General features: G+C 45.4%; 1 protein-coding gene across 1 annotated transcript; it reads left to right on the top strand.

The window, feature by feature from the left end:
- The first annotated feature begins 207 nt into the window (after positions 1-207).
- LOC139368454 (nck-associated protein 5-like) lies at positions 208-22,550 on the top strand. Its single transcript, XM_071107362.1, has 11 exons — positions 208-363; positions 537-644; positions 765-884; positions 1,664-1,762; positions 2,141-4,831; positions 4,945-5,357; positions 5,520-5,658; positions 18,022-18,097; positions 20,347-20,640; positions 20,888-21,036; positions 21,270-22,550. The coding sequence occupies exons 1-11, from the start codon at positions 208-210 to the stop codon at positions 21,531-21,533; spliced, it is 4,509 nt and encodes a 1,502-aa protein (XP_070963463.1). The 3' UTR covers positions 21,534-22,550.
- Positions 22,551-22,611: the final 61 nt, after the last annotated feature.

Raw genomic sequence — 22,611 nt, 5'->3', positions numbered from 1 at the left:
GTTCCATAGCCGCAGGCAGAACGGTTGAAACTGGGGCAGCAGCATGGCCATGTGGACTGGGGACAGCAAGGAGTCATCAAGCCAGGTTGTCCTGAGGCATGGTCCTAGGGCCATGTCTCAACGCAAGGGTATAGATGACTTACTCTATGTTGGTGATTACATAGTACATTGATGTTTTGGGTGTAAAAGTGAGACGATTGTAACATTATGAACCTCCTTGTGTTCCAGATGAGAACGATGTCTGATGATACAGAACCGAGGATGTGTGATGAAGACCTGGAGTCAGACGAGGGGGACGTTGAGGACTACCTGGAGGAAGAAGAGAACAGCGGAGAACTCATGGACCGACTCAGAGAGCTGGAGGTGAGTCAACCCCAATCTTAATGAACTGAATATAAAGCATCTCAAATGATGTCATTTTTTAAATATAGTTTCACCACATATTCATTGCTTTCATTTCAATTTTCAAATTTATGAAAGTTATTGTCATACTAAACATTTACAGTTGTGAATAATCTATTGGCTTCTTTTAACAGGCAGAGAATTCAGCTCTTGTGTTAGCAAATGAGAGTCAAAAAGAGGCATACGAGAGATGTCTGGACGAGGTGGCCAACCATGTGGTCCAAGCTCTACTCAACCAAAAGGCAAACTGACAAGTCATCCTCAACAATCCATCATTTTCTTTGAAAGCCCATTTTGAATCACAACCGGTAAGACATGGGTTGTGGTTTTAATGATATGTTTTTGTGTATACATATACGCAGGATCTGCGAGAGGAGTGCATCAAGCTGAAGATGCATGTGTTTGACCTGGAGAGACAGAACAGAGTGCTCTGTGAGCTCTTCCAACAGAAACTACCCAACCATTCAAGCCCTCACGACCAGGTATAAAGTAACAATCTGCCCTGAGACACGGCAACATTACACCAACTGTCACGCCCTGACCTTAGAGAGCCGTTTTATTTCTCTATTTGGTTAGGTCAGGGTGTGATGTGCGGTGGGCATTCTATTTTTTGTTTTCTAGGTTTCTTTATTTCTATGTTTTGACCGGGTATGGTTCTCAATCAGGGACAGCTGTCTATCGTTGTCTCTGATTGGGAATCATACTTAGGTAGCCCCTTTTTCCCTCCTTTCAGTGTGGGTAGTTATCTTTGTTAGTGGCACTAGAGCCCTGTAAGCTTCAAGGTTGTTTTTCGTTTCTTGTTTTGTTGGAGACATTTTAAATAAAAAGAGAAATGTACGCTCACTTTGGTCTACTTCCAACGACGGCCGTGACACCAACTGAGTCTAGAGCCATGTTAAACACTCTTAGAGAAAAAAAAGGTGCTCTCTAGAACCTTAAAGGTTTCTCCAGGCTAACCCCATAGGAGAACCCTTTAAAGAACCCTTTCTGGTTCCAGGTACCCTTGTGAACCCTTTCTACAGAGGGTTTACATGGAACCCGAAAGGGTTCTACCTTGAACCAAAAATAGGTTTTCTAATCTGGACAGCCTGAAGAACACTTGTGTGCGCCATAGGAGTATACAGCCATGTCTCAGAGCAACGTCATAATCTGTCATAATCTGCTGTGTAGTGATGTAGCCTATTGTATAGAGTTCTATAACAATTTTTTTGCTTAAAGTGGTGTACATGATATCCTAATTGCATTGAATTTACTGTTACAGGTGCAGCCAGGACCCCTCCCAGTGTACAATACACAGCTGCTGCACAATGTCTCTGACAAACAGGTGGAGTCACAGTCACAGAGTCAAGCACAAGCCAAGGTGAGGACAAAGCACGGTCGACACTTAATCCTGAGACATGGCTGTAGACTCCTAGGGGGATAAACACTGTCTGGGTTACGGCAGCAGTCATGACTTATACTGTTGGGTCTATGGTTTCTCATATGAAATGGATATCCTTTCTATTTCACTGTTGTATTCAAGAGACCTGGACTTTCTCTGTTAAACTGATTTCCTTCACTTATGCCAACAGTGGTTTGTTCTGTCGATATTTCATACACAGTATAAGGCTGCAGTCTGGTTGAAGTGCTATTGAAAGAAATGATTTGAATCTTGTTTATAACCTTTGTTTTAACCAATTTAGTTATTGAGAACACGTTCACTCCTATAATAACAACCTGACAATATTTCTCTCAACAGGGAAATGGGTTCCACCGCACACTGCCACAGGCCCCAGCAACTCCCCCCCGAGGCCCAGCCGCATCCATGGAGGCCCTGTCCCCATTCTTCAAGAAGAAAGCACACATCCTGGAGGTCCTCCGCAAGATGGAGGAGACCGACCCCCTCAAGTTCCACCCCTCGGCAGGCAGCGTTTCCTTCTGTGACTACAGCCAGGTTCTGATGTCCACGGAGGCTGTGCTGGCTGCTGGAGACCTGTGTCAGAAGCACCAGGCACGCTGCCGCTGCTCCTGCTCAGACTCTGACAGCACGCAACACCAACAGCGCGTCGATGGTGAAGGGCGGTTATGTCCTACTCACTGCAAGAGGAGCACAGACAGTCCGGTCAAATGTAACCATATTTGCACTCCGAAGCCTAATTCAACGCCGAACCACATCAAAGGCACACCCACCGCAGCTGCTCTTAGTGAGTTCCACACCAAGAGCACATCAGTGGAGAAACACCAGACAATGAATGACCACCAGCAACCAGCGGGTCCCAACTCTTACTTGTCAGTCACAAGCGTAGATCAGACTAGTCCAGCCAATCGGTGCCCAGAGGCAGCGATAAAGACAGGGCAGGTCCAGGGCACAGATGAAGAGGACTGTCTTAAAGGAAAATCTGAAGACAGCAGTAGTTTGTTTACCTCCCAGCTGCCTGTCCCTGGAGTGAAGGACAACCCTCAGATTGCATACTGTGAGCTGGAAACCAATGGGTTTCTCCTCTCCTCCAATGACAGTGATAATGTTTTGAGTGATGTAGTTATTCCAGAGAAAGACAGTGGCCCAGCAGAGGAGGGAGCTCTCTCAGGGAGAGCCAATGTGGCCTTCAGCCCCATCCCCTCCTCCTGCCTCATCGACGTCAAAGCTGCTGCGATCAACTCCCCGTCCAGGATCCTAAAGTTTATAAAGATCCCCACGATGGCAGAGAGGACCCAGGCAGCGGCCAGTCCTGTCCGCCTGAGCCCACAGCTCACCCGCACCTCCAAGATCCCCTGCCGTACCAATAACTATGAGGTGTACCACTCCCCCGTCCCCTCACGCAGAGCCACCACCACAGAGAGGACCAGGCACCCTCCTCCACCCGCCAGGTCAGAGTCCTACCCAGCCACCACACACTCAGCCTCAGCCCCCACCTCCCCGCCACAGCCTGAGGATGCCTGCTCCCCTCCAGCCAAGGAACTTTGCTACAGCAGCCTCTCGGTCCCCAAGGCAAGCTGTGGGGTCCCCAAGCCACTGGCCCCTGGCACATCACAGACACCCAGGGCCTCTCCTCAGAAGGTCCCGTACTATGAGAATGTTTTGGAACTCTCCACCTCGGCTCAGCTGGAAGAATCCAAGGTCCCAGAGAACGTAAACACATCATTTTCCTCTCATACCAACACAGATAGTGACAGGAAGCTAGTGAATCCACTACTACAGAAAGAGAATGTCCGTAGTCTCCAGCTGCAGCATTTCTCCCCTGCCTCGGACTCCTCCTCCTCCTCATCTTCCTCATCTTCTTCATCCTCGTCCGATCAGGATGCGAACACAGAGAGCCCAGTCTGGCACGGCCACCACAGTCTGCCCAACCCCTCTGCCCTCAGAGCAGCGCAGTTTCAGGGGAGCCCTGCTCGCTACGCCAGCATGAAAGACAGAGGATCGCAGGACCAGGACACTAGAGAAACCACCATGCAGAACTCTGATCTCTCCCAGTCCCAGCCTCCAGCTCTCCCAGCCAAGAGACATGATCCCTCATCCATTCCCAAGAGGCCTTCTCGGGTAGCAGGGCCAGGGAGGCAGCCAGCCGAGTCTAGTCACACATTCAAAGACAGGTTGGCTGCACTTGGCAAGCTGAGGAGCTCTGAGGATTTACAAGTCAATGTGTTGCTGCCAGTAGACAAGCCAGACCCTCATAGTGATGAGAGTATAGTCACTTTTAACGATGACAGGAGTAAGACAGCGGAGAGGCCTGTGGATCATAATTTAGAGGAGCAGAGGCACTCAAAATATACAGACTCTTTGGATGGTAAGCCTAAAGGTATTCTTGGTAGTGTTGCTTTGATGTTCCCTGGTGCTTGTCAGTCCTATGATCCAGCAGCTAAGTCTCTTCTCTCTGGCTCTTCAGTCGCTAAGGCAGAGCTGGAGACGCTCTCATCCAGAGTGGGTGTGACTAATACAGACAGCCCCAAAGGTAAACTGGGCCTCCCATCCCCAAACACGGACTCTCCCGTGCTTCCACACAACGTGAAATGCCCAGCTTCTCTGAACCTGTCTTACCAGGGTAAACAACCTGCACCCAGCATCCCTCAGAGCAGCAACAGCCCCAACAAAGTACTGCCTAAGTCCCCGTCTAAACCCTGTCAGGCCCCGGCTCCCTCACCCTCAGCTGTCAGTAGAGGTGGAGCTGGGAAACCCACCCTGGATGCCCCGGCGCTGACGCCACGCTACTCATCCAAGTCCGAGGACAGGAGCAAGCTCAACGCAAACAGGAAGAGAAACACCACGGCGCACGGAGACAGCTTTCCTCCCCCAAGGCCAACGTCAGGCACGCAGCAGGAGGAGGAGAGGCACCTTGTCCCCATTGTCCCCGGCCCCACCCCCGGCCCGACGTCAGCCATGGAAGAGAAGGTGATGAAGGGTATTGAGGAGAACATGCTGAAACTGGCAGAGCAGGACCGAGACAGAGGACAGGTATTGATGGTTGTTTTCTCTAACTGTGTTGTAGTGTTGAGTCGTAAGGTGTTATTATCAAGTATTTCAGAGTGTTTGCTGTCATCAATTTGATAAATAAACACTTTGAACAGGTCACAGAGGTGAAACAGAAAGGCTCCAATGGCATCGCAAGCTGGTTCGGCCTGAAGAAGAGCAAACTCCCAGCTCTGAGCCGCAAACCAGACATACCCCCTAAAGTCAAAGACGAAAAGAAGGGTGGAGAGTGGAGGCTGAACATCCCTTCCAAGATGGCGGGGTCTAAGTCTAAAGGAGATGGGGTGGGGGTCGAGAGCCTGAATATCTCTATGCTGATGGAGAAGGCGGAGGGTCTGAGGAGAGCTCTGGAGGAGGAGAGAGCCTACATGAACGGGGTCGAGGGGGTTGGGGTAGACCGCTCTGGGAGGGGTCACTCCTGTGAGGTGGTGATGGACCAATCACAGGGCCAGCTGGCTGTTATGTACAGGGGAGCGCGCTCAGACAATTTCATGCAGCAGTTACTGAACAGGTGAGGAAATGATAGAAGCAAGCACTGTTGGATTCTATGTATAAGCCAGTTAAGATTGATCTGATTTTGTGAAAAGTGAATTTTGTGCTTAGGTGAAAATATCAGTTGTATTGTGTTGCCTTTCCTTTAATAAACCGATTCCGTTATCTGGTGTGACTGTAGGGTGGATGGGAAGGACTTCAGTGGCATCAGTGTGGCTCAGAGACGCCTCTCCTTTGACTGTAAGACTTCCAGACCGTTCAGCAGCCACCATACTGACAGCATCATCAGCCACACCGCCAACAGAGAGGACATGCAGAAGGTAGGCTACAGCTGAGTTACAATGAGTATTCATTAGGGGTTCACAGCAAAGTTATTGTTATTGTCTGAGTTCTTTTTCTTATTTTTCCCTTGACATGGTCAAATAACTCAAGCATTTAAAAAAATATATATAGATAATTTGATACACAGAAACTGGAGCCCACTTTGTGTGTAGGCGTCTTTCTTCATGCCGAACAACTTTGCTTCAAGGACCTTTAAGGTCCATCATTCTGGAAATTGGGAAAAACCTTTGAAAAACCTATTCCTATTCCCATGAACCATAATAACACGATGTGTAGGCCCATGGTACAGCTCTTAACATAGTTTGAGGAAGAACGAAGGGATTGGTGATAAGAGATGGCTCAGTCATTGATAATTCAATAGTTTTAAAAATAGCTTCTATTTGACCAAAATTCCATGATGTACATTAAGGCAGATGGGTGAATGCAGTTCAAGCATGAATAACTGATTCATTTAGTCACCCGCTGAATATGAACACCCGTTGAATATGATCACCCGCTGAATATGAACACCCGCTGAATATGAACACCCGCTGAATATGAACACCCGCTGAATATGAACACCCGCTGAATATGAACACCCGCTGAATATGAACACCCGCTGAATATGATCAAAAATATAAACGCAACATAACATGCAACCATTTCAAAGATTTTACCGAGTTACAGTTGATATACAGGAAATCAGTCCATTGAAATATATCAATTAGGCCCTAATCTATGGATTTCACATGACTAGGAATACAGATATGCATCTGGTGGGACCACCATTTGGCTCATGCAGCGCAACACATCTCTTTCGCATAGAGTTGATCATGCTGTTGATTGCGGCCTGTGGAATATTGTCCCACTCCTGTTCAATGGCTGTGCGAAGTTGCTGGATATTGGCGGGACCTGGAACATGCTGTCGTATACTTAGATCCAGAGCATCCCAAACATGCTCAATGTAGGGCTGGGCGATATGGCCTAAAAATCATATCTACATTTCTTTCATACTTATGGCCGATTCACAATGTACAGTGCATTCGGGAAAGTATTCAGACCCCTTGACTTTTTCCTCATTGTGTTACGTTACAGCCTTATTCTAAAATGGATTAAATAGTATTTTTCCCCCTCATCAATCTACATGCAATACCCCATAATGACAAGGCGAGAACAGGTTTTTAGATTTTTTTTGCAAATTCAATTGATTGGACATGATTTGGAAAGGCACACACCTGTCTATATAAGGCCCACAGTTGACAGTGCATGTAAGAGCAGAAAGGAGGAATTGTCTGTAGAGCTCAGAGACAGGATTGTGTCGAGGCACAGATCTGGGGAAGATCTATCAAACCAGGCAGTGATGCAACCAGTCAGGATACTCTCGATGGTGCAGCTGTAAAACCTTTTGAGGATCTGAGGACCCATGCCAAATATTTTCAGTCTCCTGTGGGGGAATAGGCTTTGTCGTGCCCTTTTCACAACTGTCTTGGTGTGTTTGGGTCATGATAGTTTGCTGGTGATGTGGACACCAAGGAACTTGAAGCTCTCAACCTGCTCCACTACAGCCCCGTCGATGAGAATGGGGCGTGTGCTCGGTCCTCCTTTTCCTGTAGTCCACAATCATCTCCTTGGTCTTGATCACGTTGAGGGAGAGGTTATTATCCTGGCACCACACGGCCAGGTCTCTGACCTCCTCCATATAGGCTGTCTCATTGTTGTCAGTGATCAGGCTACCGCTGTTGTGTTGTTCGGCAAATTTAATGATGGTGTTGGAGTCGTGCCTGGCCATGCAGTCATGGGTGAACAGGGATTACAGGAGGGGACTCAGCACACACCCCTAAGGGTCCCCGTGCTGAGGATCAACATGGAAGATGTGTTGTTACCTACCCTTACCACCTGGATGCGGCCCATCAAGTAGTCCAGGATCCAGTTGCAGAGGGAGGTGTTTAGTCCCAGGGTCCTTAGCTTAGTGATGAGCTTGGAGGGCACTATGGTGTTGAACGCTGAGCTATAGTCAATGAATAGCATTCTCACATAGGTGTTCCTTTTGTCCAGGTGGGAAGGGCCGTGTGGAATGCAATAGAGATTGCATCATCTGTGGATCTGTTGGGGCAGTATGCAAATTGGAGTGGGTGTAGGGTTTCTGGGATAGTCATTTAGGCAGGTTACCTTAGTGTTCTTGGGCACAGGGACTATGGTGGTCTGCTTGAAATATGTTGGTATTACAGACTCAGTCAGGATCAGGTTGAAAATGTCAGTGAAGACACTTGCCAGTTGGTCAGCGCATGCTCAGAGTACGCATCCTGGTAATCCGTCTGGCCCTGCGGCCTTGTGAATGTTGAACTATTTAAAGATCTTACTCACATCGGCTGCGGAGAGCGTGATTACACAGTCGTCCGGAACAGGTGATGCTCTCATGCATGCTTCAGTGTTGCTTGCCTCGAAGCGAGCATATAAGCTATTTAGCTTGTCTGGTAGGCTCGTTTCACTGGGCAGCTCGCAGCTGTACTTCCCAGCCCTAGCCTGTGCTTCCCTAGTATGACACCGTCGGAGCCGGTGTAGTGCGATTCAATCTTAGTCCTGTATTGACTCTGCCTGTTTGATAGTTCATCTGAGGGTATAGCTGGATTTCTTATAAGCGTCCGTGTTATAGTCCCGCTCCTTGATGGTGGCAGCTCTACCCTTTAGCTCAGTTCGGATGTTGCCTATAATCCATGGCTTCTGGTTGTGGTATGTACTTACGGTGAGAGTGGGGACGACGTCATTGATGCACTTATTGATGAATCCAGTGACTGATGTGGTGTACTCCTCAATGTCATAGGAAGAATCCCGGGAACATATTCCAGTCTGTGCAAGCAAAACAGTCCTGTAGCTTAGCATCTGTGTCATCTGACCACTTCTTTATTGACCGAGTCACTGGTGCTTCCTGATTTAGTTTTTGCTTGTAAGCAGAAATCAGGAGGATATAATTATGGTCAGATTGGCCATACGGACAGCGAGGGAGAGCTTTGTATGCGTCTCTATGTGTGGAGTAAAGGTGGTCTAGAGTTTAATTTCCTCTGGTTGCACATTTAAAATGCTGGTAGAAATGAGGTAAAATGGATTTAAGTTTCCCTGCATTAAAATTCCTGGCCACTAGGAGTGCCGCCTCTGGATGAGCGTTTTCCTTTTTGCTTATGGCCTTATACAGCTCATTGAATGTGGACTTAGTGCCAGCATCGGTTTGTGGTGGTAAATAGACAGCTATGAAAAATATTGATAAAAACTCTCTTGGCAAATAGTGTGGTCTACAGTTTATCATTAGATACTCTACCTCAGTTGAATAAAACCTTGAGACTTCCTTAATATTAGATTTCATACACCAGCTGTTGTTTACAAATATACACAGACCGCCACCCCTTGTCTTACCGGAGACAGCAGTTCTATCTTGCCGATGCAGCGCAAACCCCGCCAGCTGTATTTTATCCATGTCGTCATTCAGCCACGACTCTGAAACTTAAGATATTAGTTTTTTTATGTCCTGTTGGTAGGATATTTGTGATCGTAGCTCGTCTATTTTGTTATCCAATGATTGTATGTTGGCTAATAGGGCTGAGGGTAGATAGAGGCAGATCACTCACTCGCCGTCAGATCCTTACAAGGCACCCCGACCTACGTCCCCGATATCTCCGTCTCCTTCTCCTGCGAATGACGGGGATGTTGCCCTTGACGGGTGTCTGAAGTCAATTCTTCATGTCCGACTCATTAAAGAAAAAATCATCGTCCAGTACGCGGTGAGTAAACACTGTCCTGATATCCAGAAGCTTTTTCGGTCATAAGAGACGGTGGAAGAAACATTATGTACAGAATAAGTTGGAAATAACGTGAAAAAACCCACGCAATAGCACAATTGGTTAAGAGCTCCTAACACAGCAGCCGACGCCATTCAGTATCCTTGATGAAAACCTACTCCAAAGCGCTCACGACCTCAGACTGGGGCGAAGGTTCACCTTCAACAGGACAACAACCCTAAGCACACAGCCAAGAAAACGCAGGAGTGGCTTCGGGACAAGTCTCTGAATGTCCTTGAGTAGCCCAGACAGAGCCCGGACTTGAACCCAATCGAACATCTCTGGAGAGACATGAAAATAGCTATGCAGTGACGTTCCCCATCCAACTTGACAGAGCTTGAGAGGATCTGTAGAGAAGAATGGGAGAAACTTTTTTACTAGTGATTAGCTGGCTAATCTTTATATTTACAGTTTAGCCGATTTGGATCTACAGTATTTGCTAGATAACAAGGTTGAACCATTTAATTGTTTTGAACATACAGTTCTGTCTGTCTCCAACTGTTTGAAAAGCATATTAGCCTGTCCAGATGTTTGTTCATATGTTGAAATCAAGTGGGCTGCCTTATTTCTCAGAATGAATTGCCAGTTCCTTATATAATTGTGTTTTAAGCTTGTTGCACATTTATCAAACACAGACTAGACAGCTAGTCTAACAATGAATTAGGTGGTACCCCAATGCTGTGTGTGACAAACTGAGCATTCATTTTCCAGAATCAATGTTCATTGACACTCTCAGTAGTGTCTGCTCGGTGTGCAATTTGAGTAGTTGAGACATAAAAAGAGTATTGTTAGAAGAGTGAACGTATCCTCTATTACAGTAAAATTATGTCTCAATGTGTTTGTGTCCATATGACCGATTCTGTTGGACCAAATCTTAAATACAAATAGCGAGTTGAAACTGCATTGTTAGAGAGGAAGATGTGGTCTATCATCTTTGTTGGCGTGAGAGGCTGGAGGGTCAGTAATACAGGGCAGCGTCAATCAGGGACAGAACGGCAAGAAACAGGAGATAGAGGTTTAATCCTAGACACATGAAACGTAGGATGTATACAGAGAGTGTGGGGCAACAGAAGATAAACAGCAGAGGGGCTAAGAATATTTGAGATGGGGAAAGGGCCAATAAAACGGGGGGGAAAGTTTACGGGACTCCACCCGGAGGGGTAGATCCCAAGTGGGCAGCCCAAGACGGTAGTGGGTAGCAGGGGTCCGGTGGCAGTCCGCCTGTTACCGATACTTGGAGGTGATCTTGAGAAGAGTGGGCCGGGCTCTCTTCTAGGTACGGCGACAGCGGCGGACGAACATCTGGGCTGAGGGTATGCTGACCTCTTCCTCAGGGAAGAGTGGGGGCTGATATCCCAGGGAACACTCGAAAGGCGAGAGACCAGTGGCCGAGCAGGGAAAGGTGTTGCGGGCGTATTCCACCCACACTAGTTGCTGATTCCAGGGGGTGGGGTGGGCAGAGACGAGGCAACGAAGAGCCGTCTCCAGGTCCTCGCTCCGACTGGCCGTTAGACAGGGGGTGAAAACCAGAGGGCAGGCTGGCCGACGACCCAATGAGGGTGCAGATCGCCTTCCAGAAACTGAGGACCACGATCGCAGACAATGTCCACCGGAAGTCCATGGATCCGGAAGATGTGCTGCACCATGAGCTGGGCCGTCTCCTTGGCTGAGGGTAACTTGGGAAGGGGAATGAAATGGGAAACTTTGGAAAACCTATCCACCACTGTAAGGATTGTGGTGTTGCCATCTGATGGAGGGAGACCAGTGACGAAGTCCAGGGATATATGATACAAGAGGTAGGGAGGATGGTCTCGGGGTCCGACGGTGTAGCAGCTGGTCTATAGAAGCATGAGACATTCTTGGACCCCGGGTGGTAGGAAATCGTGAATTGAACAGAGTGAAAAGCAGGGCACATCAAGCTTGCCTAGAGTTAAGGCAGTGTGGAGATATTCCAGGTTCTTGTGATCAGTCCACACTACGAATGGATGTTCCGCCCCCTCTAACCAGTGCCTCCACTCCTCCAACACCATCTTGGCCGCGAGTAGTTCTCGATTTCCCACATCGTAGTTCCTCTCTTCAGGGTTAAGACGGTGGGAAAGGAAAACGCAGGGATGCAACTTTTGGTCATTGGCAAAACGCTGGGACAGAACACTCTGAAGTCTGAGGCAAGCTGATGGGACGGGTCCGGATGGGTTAAAATGGGAGCTGTGATAAACCAATGCTTGAGGTCCGAGAACGCCCAGTCAGCTGCTGGAGACCACGTGAATGGAACTTTGGGAGAGGTGAGTGCTGAGAGGGTGGAAGCCAGGGTGCTGTAACCCCGGATGAAGCGGCGGTAGAAATGAACAAACCACAGGAAATGTTGCAGTTGTACTCTGGATGTGAGTTGAGGCCAATCCATCACCGCTCTCACCTTGTCAGAGTCCAGCTGAATATTTCCAGCAGCAATGACGTACCCTAGGAAGGAGATGGAATTCACATTTTTCTGATTTAACAAAAAGCTCTCGTCGGCCCCAGAGTCAATGAGCACCCGGAGAGATTTGGACTGGTCACCCCACAACAGAATAGCATGGAGAGGGGTGCGAGTAATGGAAGAAGGGAAACTTCCTCTACGGCTAACCAGCGTACTCATACCTGCTTGATGACCCTGGTCTTTTAATGGACAGGTAGATATGTAATGTCCTGCAGTTCCACAATACAGACAGCTCTCGGTGCTCAGTCTGCGTAAGTGTTCAGCAGGAGAAAATCTGGCCCTGCCAAGTTGCATGGGCTCCGGAGGAAGCGAGTCGATAGCCCTCTGTGATTCCCGTGGGAACTCGGGTGACATCGGATTCTCCCAGGTACTTCCGGGATTCCTCGGAGGTGAGGTTGGCACCTTGGACGAGCGAGTGTGACAGGGAGCAGACTATTGCAGTCAAGGCTATGAGAGAGTCAAGGGTCCATGGGAGGCTCCCGGGCTGCGAGCTACCCCTTTGCGAGCTACCCCTTTGACTACCTCTGATAATCCATTCAGAAACGTGTCGAAAAGAGCTTACGGGTTCCTGGCATTCTCAACGGCCAAAGTGCGAAAACCTACTGCATAGTCTGCCACACTATGGGAGTCTTGGCGCAGATGCTTACGAGCAGCCTCTCTCCCGGACAACAGAGAATCGAACACCTTTCTAACCTCTGCCACAAACTCCTCCAGACTGAGGCAAATGGTGGATTGTTGCTCCCACACTGCCGTAGCCCAAGCGAGAGCCCTCCCAGACATCAGCGTCATCAAGTATGCTATTCTCGAGCGATCTGAGGGAAACGAAGAGGGCTCCAGCTCAAAGATGAGAGAACACTGGTAGAGAAACGCCAGGCAGGATCCTGGATCTCCAACGTAGCGCTGCGGAAGAGGTAAGCAGGGTTCTCTGGAAGCCGGGCTAGATTGGGGAGTAGCACCACTGGTAGCGGGGGGTTACTGTAGTGGCTTGCTGCTTAGTAGATAACCCGCGGAATTGCTCCAGCACTGAGTTGAAACCCTGGTCATGGCATTCCGCCAAGGTATTGAGTCCTTCCATAAGGTTCTGAAGTAGCTCCTCGTGTCTTCCAATGGTGGCTCCTTGTAGGCAGACAGCGTTGCGGGGCTGGTAGGATTCTGCTGGGTAAGTCATGGCCAGTTCGTACTCTCACGACTAAGGATATGATCCAGATACAGACACAGGAGGTAGATGATTCAGTTCTCAGATAATTTATTATAACACGGGGAGCAGGCAAAGGGCAGGTCAAGGACAAAAAGAGGTTTGCAACCAGATCAGAGTCCGACAGGTACAGGACGGCAGGCTCAGGCTCAGGGCAGGCAGAATAATCAGAACGGGGAGGACTAGAAAACAGAAACTACAAAGACTGGAAAACTGCAAAAAGCGCTGGTAAAACTTGGCAAGACAAGATGAACTGGCAACAGACAAACAGAACACGCAGGTATAAATACACAGAGGATAATGGGGAAAATTGGAGACACCTGGTGGGGGGTGGAGACAAGCACAAGACAGGTGAAAAAGATCCGGGTGAGACAGCTTGTCGCAGCCTTCCCGCATTTGGGACAATGACTCCCATTGTTAGGGTGGAGACTCTGTTAGGGTGAATCTAATCTCGTCATTATATCGATATCTCTGGTGTAAATAGGAAGGTGCACACAGAGGAGCGAAGGAGACAAGACCAAAAATACAACATGAGAATAAGCGGACACAAAACCTACATTCTTGCGATACAGGCATTTGGAATATTGCGCCAAAAAAACATACATTTGAATTAATTTGATATATCGCTCAGCTCTAGCTCAATGGGTGGTGACATGTCTGTGACATTTTCAGCTTCCAGGAATTGTGTACAGATCCTTGCGCCATTATTATCGTGCTGAATGGGCCTTAGGATCTCGTCACGGTATCTCAGGGCATTCAAATTGCCATCGATAAAATGGAATTGTGTTTGTGGTCCGTAGCTTATGCCTGCCCATATAACGCCACCGCCACCATGGGGCACTCTGTTCACAACGTTGACATCAGCACACCGCTCGCCCACAAAACGCCACATCTGCCCGGTACAGTTGAAATTGGGATTTGTCTGTGAAGAGCGCACTCTGAATCAGGTGAACAAGTTCTGGGCAACAACAAAAAATTGTGAAACCTCTGGGGTTCCCTGAGGAGAGGTTTGAGGACCACTGGGCTAACCTAACCAGGTAAAACTTCGGACCCAAGTTGGAGGGAATAACAAAGTAATAAATCAGCTGTAAAACGGTTTTATCTGGGACAAGATTAAAAAATAATAATAGTTATCGACAACAGCTGTGATTGGATAATAGAACTAAGAGGGCTGAGTTTGCTTTCTGCAGGGTTGCATCGTGTAGGCCTTTGCATCTGTAATTAAAAAGTTACTCGCACAGTGGTCTAAGGCACTGCATCTCAGTGTTAGAGGCGTCACTACAGATCCTGGTTCGATTCCAGGCTGTATCACAACCGGCCGTGATTGGGAGTCCCATAGGGCGGCGCACAGTTGGCCCAGCGTCATCTGGGTAGGCCGTCATTGTAAATGAGAATTTGTTCTTAACTGACTTGCCTAGTTAAATAAAGGTTAAATAAAATAAATAAAAATGTCATCACTATTGTGTTGATTAATTCCAGTCAATAATTTTGAATTGATAAGGTCTAGGTAGCCTAGCCACCTGAAGTTTGAATGCAAACCAAATTTGATCACATTTTCTCTTAACACAAATGGCTATAAATACATTACATAGCTTAGGCTATAAATGCATTACATAGCTTAGGCTAGAAGTAAATGACGTTACCTCTTCTTTTCCCTTGGTCAGAGGGGATCAGCGTGCATAGGCGTCTCTAGGCTACCTGCAACTGTGGTTGTTATCAGTAAGCTACAGTTGATCAGACTGAAGCACAGATGAATTGTGCACAAGTTGACAAATCATGAGGCAAATCATTCTAAACAATAGTACTTTTCCCTCTTTTCAACGCTTTTGTGTCAATATTTTTTTATTAAACTGAATCAAAAGTGTTGGGGAAAATTCCAGCTCGCCACAGCCGGTGGCCCTGCTGTACTGATCTCTGCAACGTGGATAGATGGAAATTGCCACATAATGCTACAAATGAAGAAACATATCCTATGTTCTACTATTTTCAAAATTCAAGTTAGTATCTCAAAATTTGGACTTAGTATCTTGAAATTCTGACCTAGCATGTCGGAATTTAGAGATAGTATGTCGAAATTTTGACTTGGCATTTTTAGATAGTATTGGCATTAAGAAATGGTGGTGGGAATTGGCTTCCATAGGTGTCAGTAAACATCAGCAAAAAAAGTGATTTAATTGTTGCCAGCAGCACAGTTAGTCACTAATCCTCCAGATAACATGAACAGCTTAACCAACTCTGCTAGGGTGAGTGAAATGGTCAGTGAAGTGTTCTCTAATTTGTTTCTGGAAGTAACTAGCAAGCTAGCCAGCTTTAGCCAGTTAGCTTGGGTGCTTGACTGCCGTTGTGAGGAAAGCTCGGATCAACCCTACTCCTTGGCCAGAGCGTCCAGTGTCCAGCAAAACTCTCTGAAATTACGAACAGACAATCTGACAACGCTCTGAGTTTACGAACAACACAGAGCGCACTCTGACACACTGGAGGCAATTTACAAACGCACCCTTAGTTGTCAATCAAATGTAATGGCAGCGATCAAATGGGCAGGCAGGCAGGCAAGTTCCCATTCAGTTGTCAAAATGTGGTTTGGGACCAATGATGTGTATAAACCCTGGATGACTGACAGGGGGTGCTGTATTGAAATCTTGGCACTCCTGAAATGCAAAAAATATTTTGGAAGCTATAGAAATGCATTTATTAATGTCGACATCCATTTTTGACACATTCAGTCTATTAGACACCGTAATGCATACTTTTAAATTATATTATGTGAGCTAAACATAAAAAATTAATAATATTTAAAAACATTTTCCTGAAAGCATTTTTTTAGAGAGTATGAATGTTACTGTCCCCACAACAACAAAATGAAATTGTGTAATTCCATTCATTCCCGTGGAGGACTGATCCTACTAGGGAGTGCCAATATGGCCGATCGGTGGCTTCAAAGACTCTCAATGGCCAATAAATAGCATCTGCAATCTAGGGTTCATGTAAATTATTGGTTAGTATTTTTTATTATTTTTTACATTTTATTTCACCTTTATTTAACCAGGTAGGCTAGTTGAGAACAAGTTCTCATTTACAACTGTGATCTGGCTAAGATAAAGCAAAGCAGTGCGACACAAACAACAGAGTTACACATGGAATAAACAAACGTACAGTCAATAACACAATAGAAAAGTCAATATACAGTGTGTGCAAATGTAGAAGATTAGGGAGGTAAGGCAATAAATAGGCCATAGTGGCAAAATAATTACAATTTAGCAATTCAACACTGGATTAATGAGTGAACCATACACTAGATGACCAGTAGGGGGTGTTGTGTTAAAGCCACTGTGCCTCCTTCTTTCCTTCAAAAGTAGTTTGGAAGATATAGAAATGCATTTATTAATGTCTACATTTGTTTTTGCCACCTGTATTCTATTACAGACACCTTAATGCATACTTTTAAATTATTATGTGAGCTAAACATACAAACATATGTTTTTATATATTTAAAAAAAATCCTTATTAAAGTAATAATTCATTGAGATGACTAATGTTACTGTCCCCACTACAACAACAAAAATACTTAAATACGTGTAATTTTGTCCTTGAAACATTTATACTGAACAAAAATAGAAACGCAACATGCAACAATTTCAAAGATTTTGCTGAGTTACAGTTCATATAAGGAAATCAGTCAATTTAAATAAAATTATTAGGCCCTAATCTATGGATTTCACATGACTGGGCAGGGGTTCAGCCATGGGTGGCTGAAAGACATACATTCTCCTCTTTTATTTCAGCTAATGAAACATGGGACCAGCACCTTACATGTTGTGTTTACATTTTTGTTCAGTGTAATTTAAATACTGTTGAATTCCATTCATTCCTATGGATGACTGCGCCTACTGGAGAGTGCCAATATTTCCTCGTTTATTTTAAGATAATCTCACTCTGGCTAGCATTAGTTGTGGATATTGTTGTTGATGTGCATAACTGAGGGAGAGAGCATATCTTTTCATGGTTGTTTGATCAATAGGACTGTAAAATTCCCAAATGTAAGAGGACTCCCTTGGTATTTACTGTACATATTTTCAGAAATCCATTCAGGTGTATTTTTTGGCTTTTGAAGAATGTGTTCTAATGATCTAAAGCTGCGCTGTTGAAAATGGCTTATTTGCATAAAGGCTTACTGTAGCTCTGATTGGCTATAACGCACCGGTCTGCATAGACTCCTGTCCTGGACAACAAGTGTTTTTATTAGGTTTTATTTACTGCAGTGTCTATTAAATGTCCAAGCGACACGGCCACTTTCCCACTCTATATTGCTACAGAATTTTCACAAATACCTTACTCTACCTCGTTCCCAAACATTCTATGAATTTATGAAAATGTGAAAATTACAGAACATTTTTTTTTAAAGTTGTCATTCTTCCTGGGGGTGTATATGAACAGATTTTAATCAGATTTAATGTTGCTAAAATGCTGTCAGTTCCACTTGAACTTAGTTTGAGAAAAGCTTGACCAATCAAAGATTTGACTTTACATGTCCATTTAAACCACTGTTAATCCACTCCACAGTTGCCTATCAACTTGAAACTTGGCATCTCTATCATGGTCGTCCCTAAGATGAACCACACTGAATTTGGTATTGATGTCTCAAACAACAAGGAAACTATTAACAACTCATTCTTGCATAGGTCACGCTAATGTTCAAAAAACTGATCTTGATCCTGTGAACCCCATTCATTGTTGCTCAAGGTTGTACTTTTTACTTTATTATGTGTGACTTATGTTATTATGTGATTATTGTTGTGTGTACTATGTATGTTTTTTGGCTGTTATTTCACTTAATTAACTCTGTTTCTGTTTTTTCTTTACTCAGGGTTCAGAACATCTGATAAGCAACGTCCCCTCAGATGAGAATTTAGCGGACCTAGTTCACTACCCACCCTTTGCAGGTAGGAAAATGGTCTGCTCACAATCCTTGTTGATGGAGGGATCCAGTCTTGCTTGTATTTAGTTTATCCTTACACTTTACATAATCAAAACAGAGAATATTTTACATTTCATAATTGCCTTTGGTACATACAGTTGAAGTCGGAAGTTTACATACACTTTGGTTGGAGTCATTAAAACTCATTTTTCGGGCCTCCTTCGGGTGGCGCAGTGGTTAAGGGCGCTGTACTGCAGCGCCAGCTGTGCCACTAGAGACCCTGGGTTCGCGCCCAGGCTCTGTCGTAACCGGCCGCGACAGGGAGGTCCGTGGGGCGACGCACAATTGGCCTAGCGTCGTCCGGGTTAGGGAGGGTTTGGCCGGTAGGGAAATCCTTGTCTCATCGCGCACCAGCGACTCCTGTGGCAGACCGGGCGCAGTGTGCGCTAACCAAGGTTGCCAGGTGCGGCTGTCTTCCGGGTTGGATGGCGCTGTGTTAAGAAGCGGTGCGGCTTGGTTGGGTTGTGTATCGGAGGACGCATGACTTTCAACCTTCGTCTCTCCCGAGCCAGTACGGGAGTTGTAGCGATGAGACAAGATAGTAGCTACTAAACAATTGGATACCACAAAATTGGGGAGAAAAATGTCAAATGTAAAAAATTTTAAAAAAGTTTTTCAAACCACTCCACAAATTTCTTGTTAACAAGTTTGGGCAAATCGGTTAGGACATTTACTTTGTGCATGACATAAGTCATTTTTCCAACAATTGTTTACAGACATTTACAGACAGAGATTATTTCACTTATAATTCACTGCATCACAATTCTAGTGGTTCAGAAGTTTACATACACTAAGTTGACTGTGCCTTTAAACAGCTTGGAAAATTCCAGAAAATGATGACATGGCTTTAGAAGCTTCTGATAGGCTAATTGACATAATTTGAGTAAATTGGAGGTGTACCTGTGGATGTATTTCAAGGCCTACCTTCAAACTCAATGCCTATTTGCTTGACATCATAGGAAAATCAAAAGAAATCAGCCAAGAGCTTAGAAAAGAAATTGTAGACCTCCAATTTCCAAACTCCTGAAGGTACCACGTTCATCTGTACAAACAATAGTACGCAAGTATAAACACCATGGGACCACGCAGCCGTCATACCGCTCAGGAAGGAGACACGTTCTGTCTCCTAGAGATGAACATACTTTAGTGCGAAAAGTGCAAATCAATCCCAGAACATCAGCAAAGGACCTTGTGAAGATGCTGGAGGAAACAGGTTCAAAAGTATATATATCCACAGTAAAACAAGTCCTATATCGACATAACCTGAAAGGCCGCTCAGCAAGGAAGAAGCCACTGCTCCAAAACCGCCATTAAAAGCCAGACTACGGTTTGCAACTGCACATGGGGACAAAGATCGTACTTTTTGGAGAAATGTCCTCTGGTCTGATGAAACAAAAACTCTGTTTGGCCATAATGTCCATCATTATGTTTGGAGGATAAAGGGGGAGGCTTGCAAGCCGAAAAACACCACCCCAACCGTGAAGCACGGGGGTGGCAGCGTCATGTTGTGGGGGTGCTTTGCTGCAGGAGGGACTGGTGCACTTCACAAACTAGATGGCATCATGAGGTAGGAAAATTGTTGTTATATTGAAGCAACATCTCAAGACATCAGGCAGGAAGATAAAGCTTAGTCGCAAATGGGTCTTCCAAATGGACAATGACCTCAAGCATACTTCCAAAGTTGTGTCAAAATGGCTTAAGGACAACAAAGTCAAGGTATTGGAGTGGCCATCACAAAACCCTGACCTCAATCCCATAGAAAATGTGTGGGCAGAACTGAAAAAGTGTGTGCGAGCAAGGAGGCCTACAAACCTGACTGTTACATCAGCTTTGTCAGGAGGAATGGGCCAAAATTCACCTAACTTATTGTGGAAAGCTTGCTACCAAATACTAATTGAGTGTATGTAAACTTCTGACCCACTGGGAATGTGATGAAAGAAATAAAAGCTGAAATAAATCATTCTCTCTACTATTATTCTGACATTTAACATTCTTAAAATAAAGTGGTGATCCTAAGACAGGGATTTTTTTACTAGAATTAAATGTCAGGAATTGTGGAAAATTGAGTTTAAATGTATTTGGCTAAGGTGTATGTAAACTACCGACTTCAACTGTAGGAGCTATTAACCGAAAATGACAACATGGACATTTATCAAAATGTAACAAGTACAATTCCTCTCCTCTCTCTCTCTACCTTCTCCCCTCTCCTACTAGCTTCTGGAGCCTCCACTTACACACTAGACAGTGGCATTGGAACGTTCCCTCTGCCTGACTACAGTAGTGGGGCAGCAGGAAGAAGCCTGTCTAAGATGAGGGGGGCTGGAGCTGAGCATGGCTCCTCTGGTTCCCCAGGGAGGGTAGGAAGGAGGGCTAGGACCCTGGACAGAGAACCCTCATCCCTGGAGCAGTGCTATCAACCTCACAGAGAGATGACCACCCCGGTACTGTACGGGTCTGTACTGGAGGGGAAAGGCATGAACAGACAGACAGCTGGGGTCATTCATGAAGGTACAGTAGTGAGAAATATACATCACAATTCATAATATCAAATACATTATCACTGTATGTAATATGAAATATATCACAATACACTATATTAAATATTCAATACTCAAAAACAAACATATCATCATAAGGGTATAGCAATCTGATGATTTGGTATAGGAAAAATGTTAATGGGTTTTATACAATAACAATGTGCTTTATGTATGCCCTGTTTCATTTAAGACTCAAATGTATTTTGTAACCTTTGCAGACAAACAAGCCTATGGAGCTCACATGCTGTCCCCCCACTCAAAGACCTGGACATTCCCCAACCTGAAGACCGCTGCAGGGCCCACTGAGGTGTACCTGGCCATGGAGGAAGAGGTGGAGACTGCCCCCTATGGATCCCCATTCAGAGGGGTGGGTTGAAAACATGACAATAATGTCAGACTAACTATTTTCAATTTGAAATATGTGAATTCTTTACAATGATGTGCTCATGAATAATTTACAATAGCATTATTAAAAATGAATTGTGGATTTGTGACATTTGTGAACTTTTTACAAAGGACTGTCTCTCTCTTCCCTCCCTTCTTCTCTCCCCCCTCCTCTCTCTCTCCTCTCTCCACTCCTCTTCCGCCTCCTCCTTATAGAAGGCCTGTGGTCCCTCTGTCTCTCGTAGCATGGACCCCAGCAGTCTGCCGGTGCCGGCCCAGACAGGGTTGAGCCGACGTGGGAAGATCCGCAGTACGCCCAGTGCCCCAGAGATGGGCCTTGGCCGGGAGACAGGCCTAGAGCTGGTGAGGGAGAGGCCTGAGGAAGCCCTCTCCCCCAGCCGACCCCAGGTCCTAGAGACCCCCGAGTCACTCAGTGACTCGCTCTACGACAGCCTCTCTTCCTGTGGTAGCCAGGGATGACAGGGGGAGGCAGAGAGACAGGTGCTTTGCAGATCTTACTGCGGTGCTGACTGACGCACCTTAATAGAACATGGGATATGGACTGTGCTAAGAAATACCCTTTTCACACTATCGTGTCAACCCGAATCACATTGGACTGGCTCGACTATTTCCTTTTCACATTGTCCTTTCCAGAATGGTTTCAGCTTCTATGGTGGATGCGTAACCAAGCCAGCCGGATACAACTTGGTTCGACCCAGCTTGGTTTGGCTCAGTATTGTGAAAATGGTACAAGTGGCACTGACCACCTTTAGAAGAATATGGATAAGGACTGTGATAAGATGGTCCCCTTAGGACTTAAATGTATGCTTTCTCACCAGCTATGTTGCAAGGTTAACTGGAAAGAAAAACCTCTCCTCAGGATAACTACAACCCAAAGGATATAGACTATTCAGAATATCACTGTTTTATGACGGGAGGTAATTGGAAAGAACACACTCCGCTAACCAAAATAGTTACTTAAATCATTTTAGGATTATGAAATATCCGGACAAGATGACAATATCAAACATTCTCAGTCTTTGTTGAAATTGAATATGCCTTGTTCAATCTTACGCTGACCCTCACCAAAAGATCTTACTATATTTATTATAGACTAGAGCGCTGAACACCCTGACCATGCAAGTACTTACCAATATGTCCTTCTCTTTTCTTTATCAGTTCAGACAATGTACTGATTCCGTTATCTTGAGCTCTTAAAAAAAATGAATGTTAATGTTTGTGATTTTTCGCTATTGAATAAATACATTACAATTTTGAAGTATAAAATTATTTGTTGATGGTGTCGTTCAGATTATGTCTCTGTAACTGCCAAGAAAGCTTGTCAGAATATGTTTTTAGTTTAGCTCACCATTCTTTGAAGGTAATAGATGCCAGCAATAATATTGTGAAAAAGAGATGTGGCTACATTATTGTCCAATTAATATGTATTTGTATTATTTATTTTCATGTTAAATCAACTCCACATCATTTGGGTAATTGTCCATTTTTTTGTAATATTGTGTAAATGCAGTCACCTGGCTAAAATAGATTCTTGTTT

The sequence above is a fragment of the Oncorhynchus clarkii genome, chromosome 16 (genome assembly GCF_045791955.1).
Source record: "Oncorhynchus clarkii lewisi isolate Uvic-CL-2024 chromosome 16, UVic_Ocla_1.0, whole genome shotgun sequence".
NCBI lineage: Eukaryota > Metazoa > Chordata > Actinopteri > Salmoniformes > Salmonidae > Oncorhynchus > Oncorhynchus clarkii.
Note: the sequence above shows the minus strand (reverse complement) of the source record. Positions and strands in the feature narration are given on the sequence as shown.

What these genes read in the sequence shown, in the direction of transcription:
- LOC139368454 (XM_071107362.1), top strand. Translation starts at nt 208, where the DNA reads ATGAACCTCCTTGTGTTCCAGATGAGAACGATGTCTGATGATACAGAA. An exon ending in TCACTACCCACCCTTTGCAG is followed by an intron (nt 18,098 to 20,346) that starts GTAGGAAAATGG and finishes CTCTCCTACTAG; the next exon opens with CTTCTGGAGCCTCCACTTAC. An exon ending in ATGGATCCCCATTCAGAGGG is followed by an intron (nt 21,037 to 21,269) that starts GTGGGTTGAAAA and finishes TCCTCCTTATAG; the next exon opens with AAGGCCTGTGGTCCCTCTGT.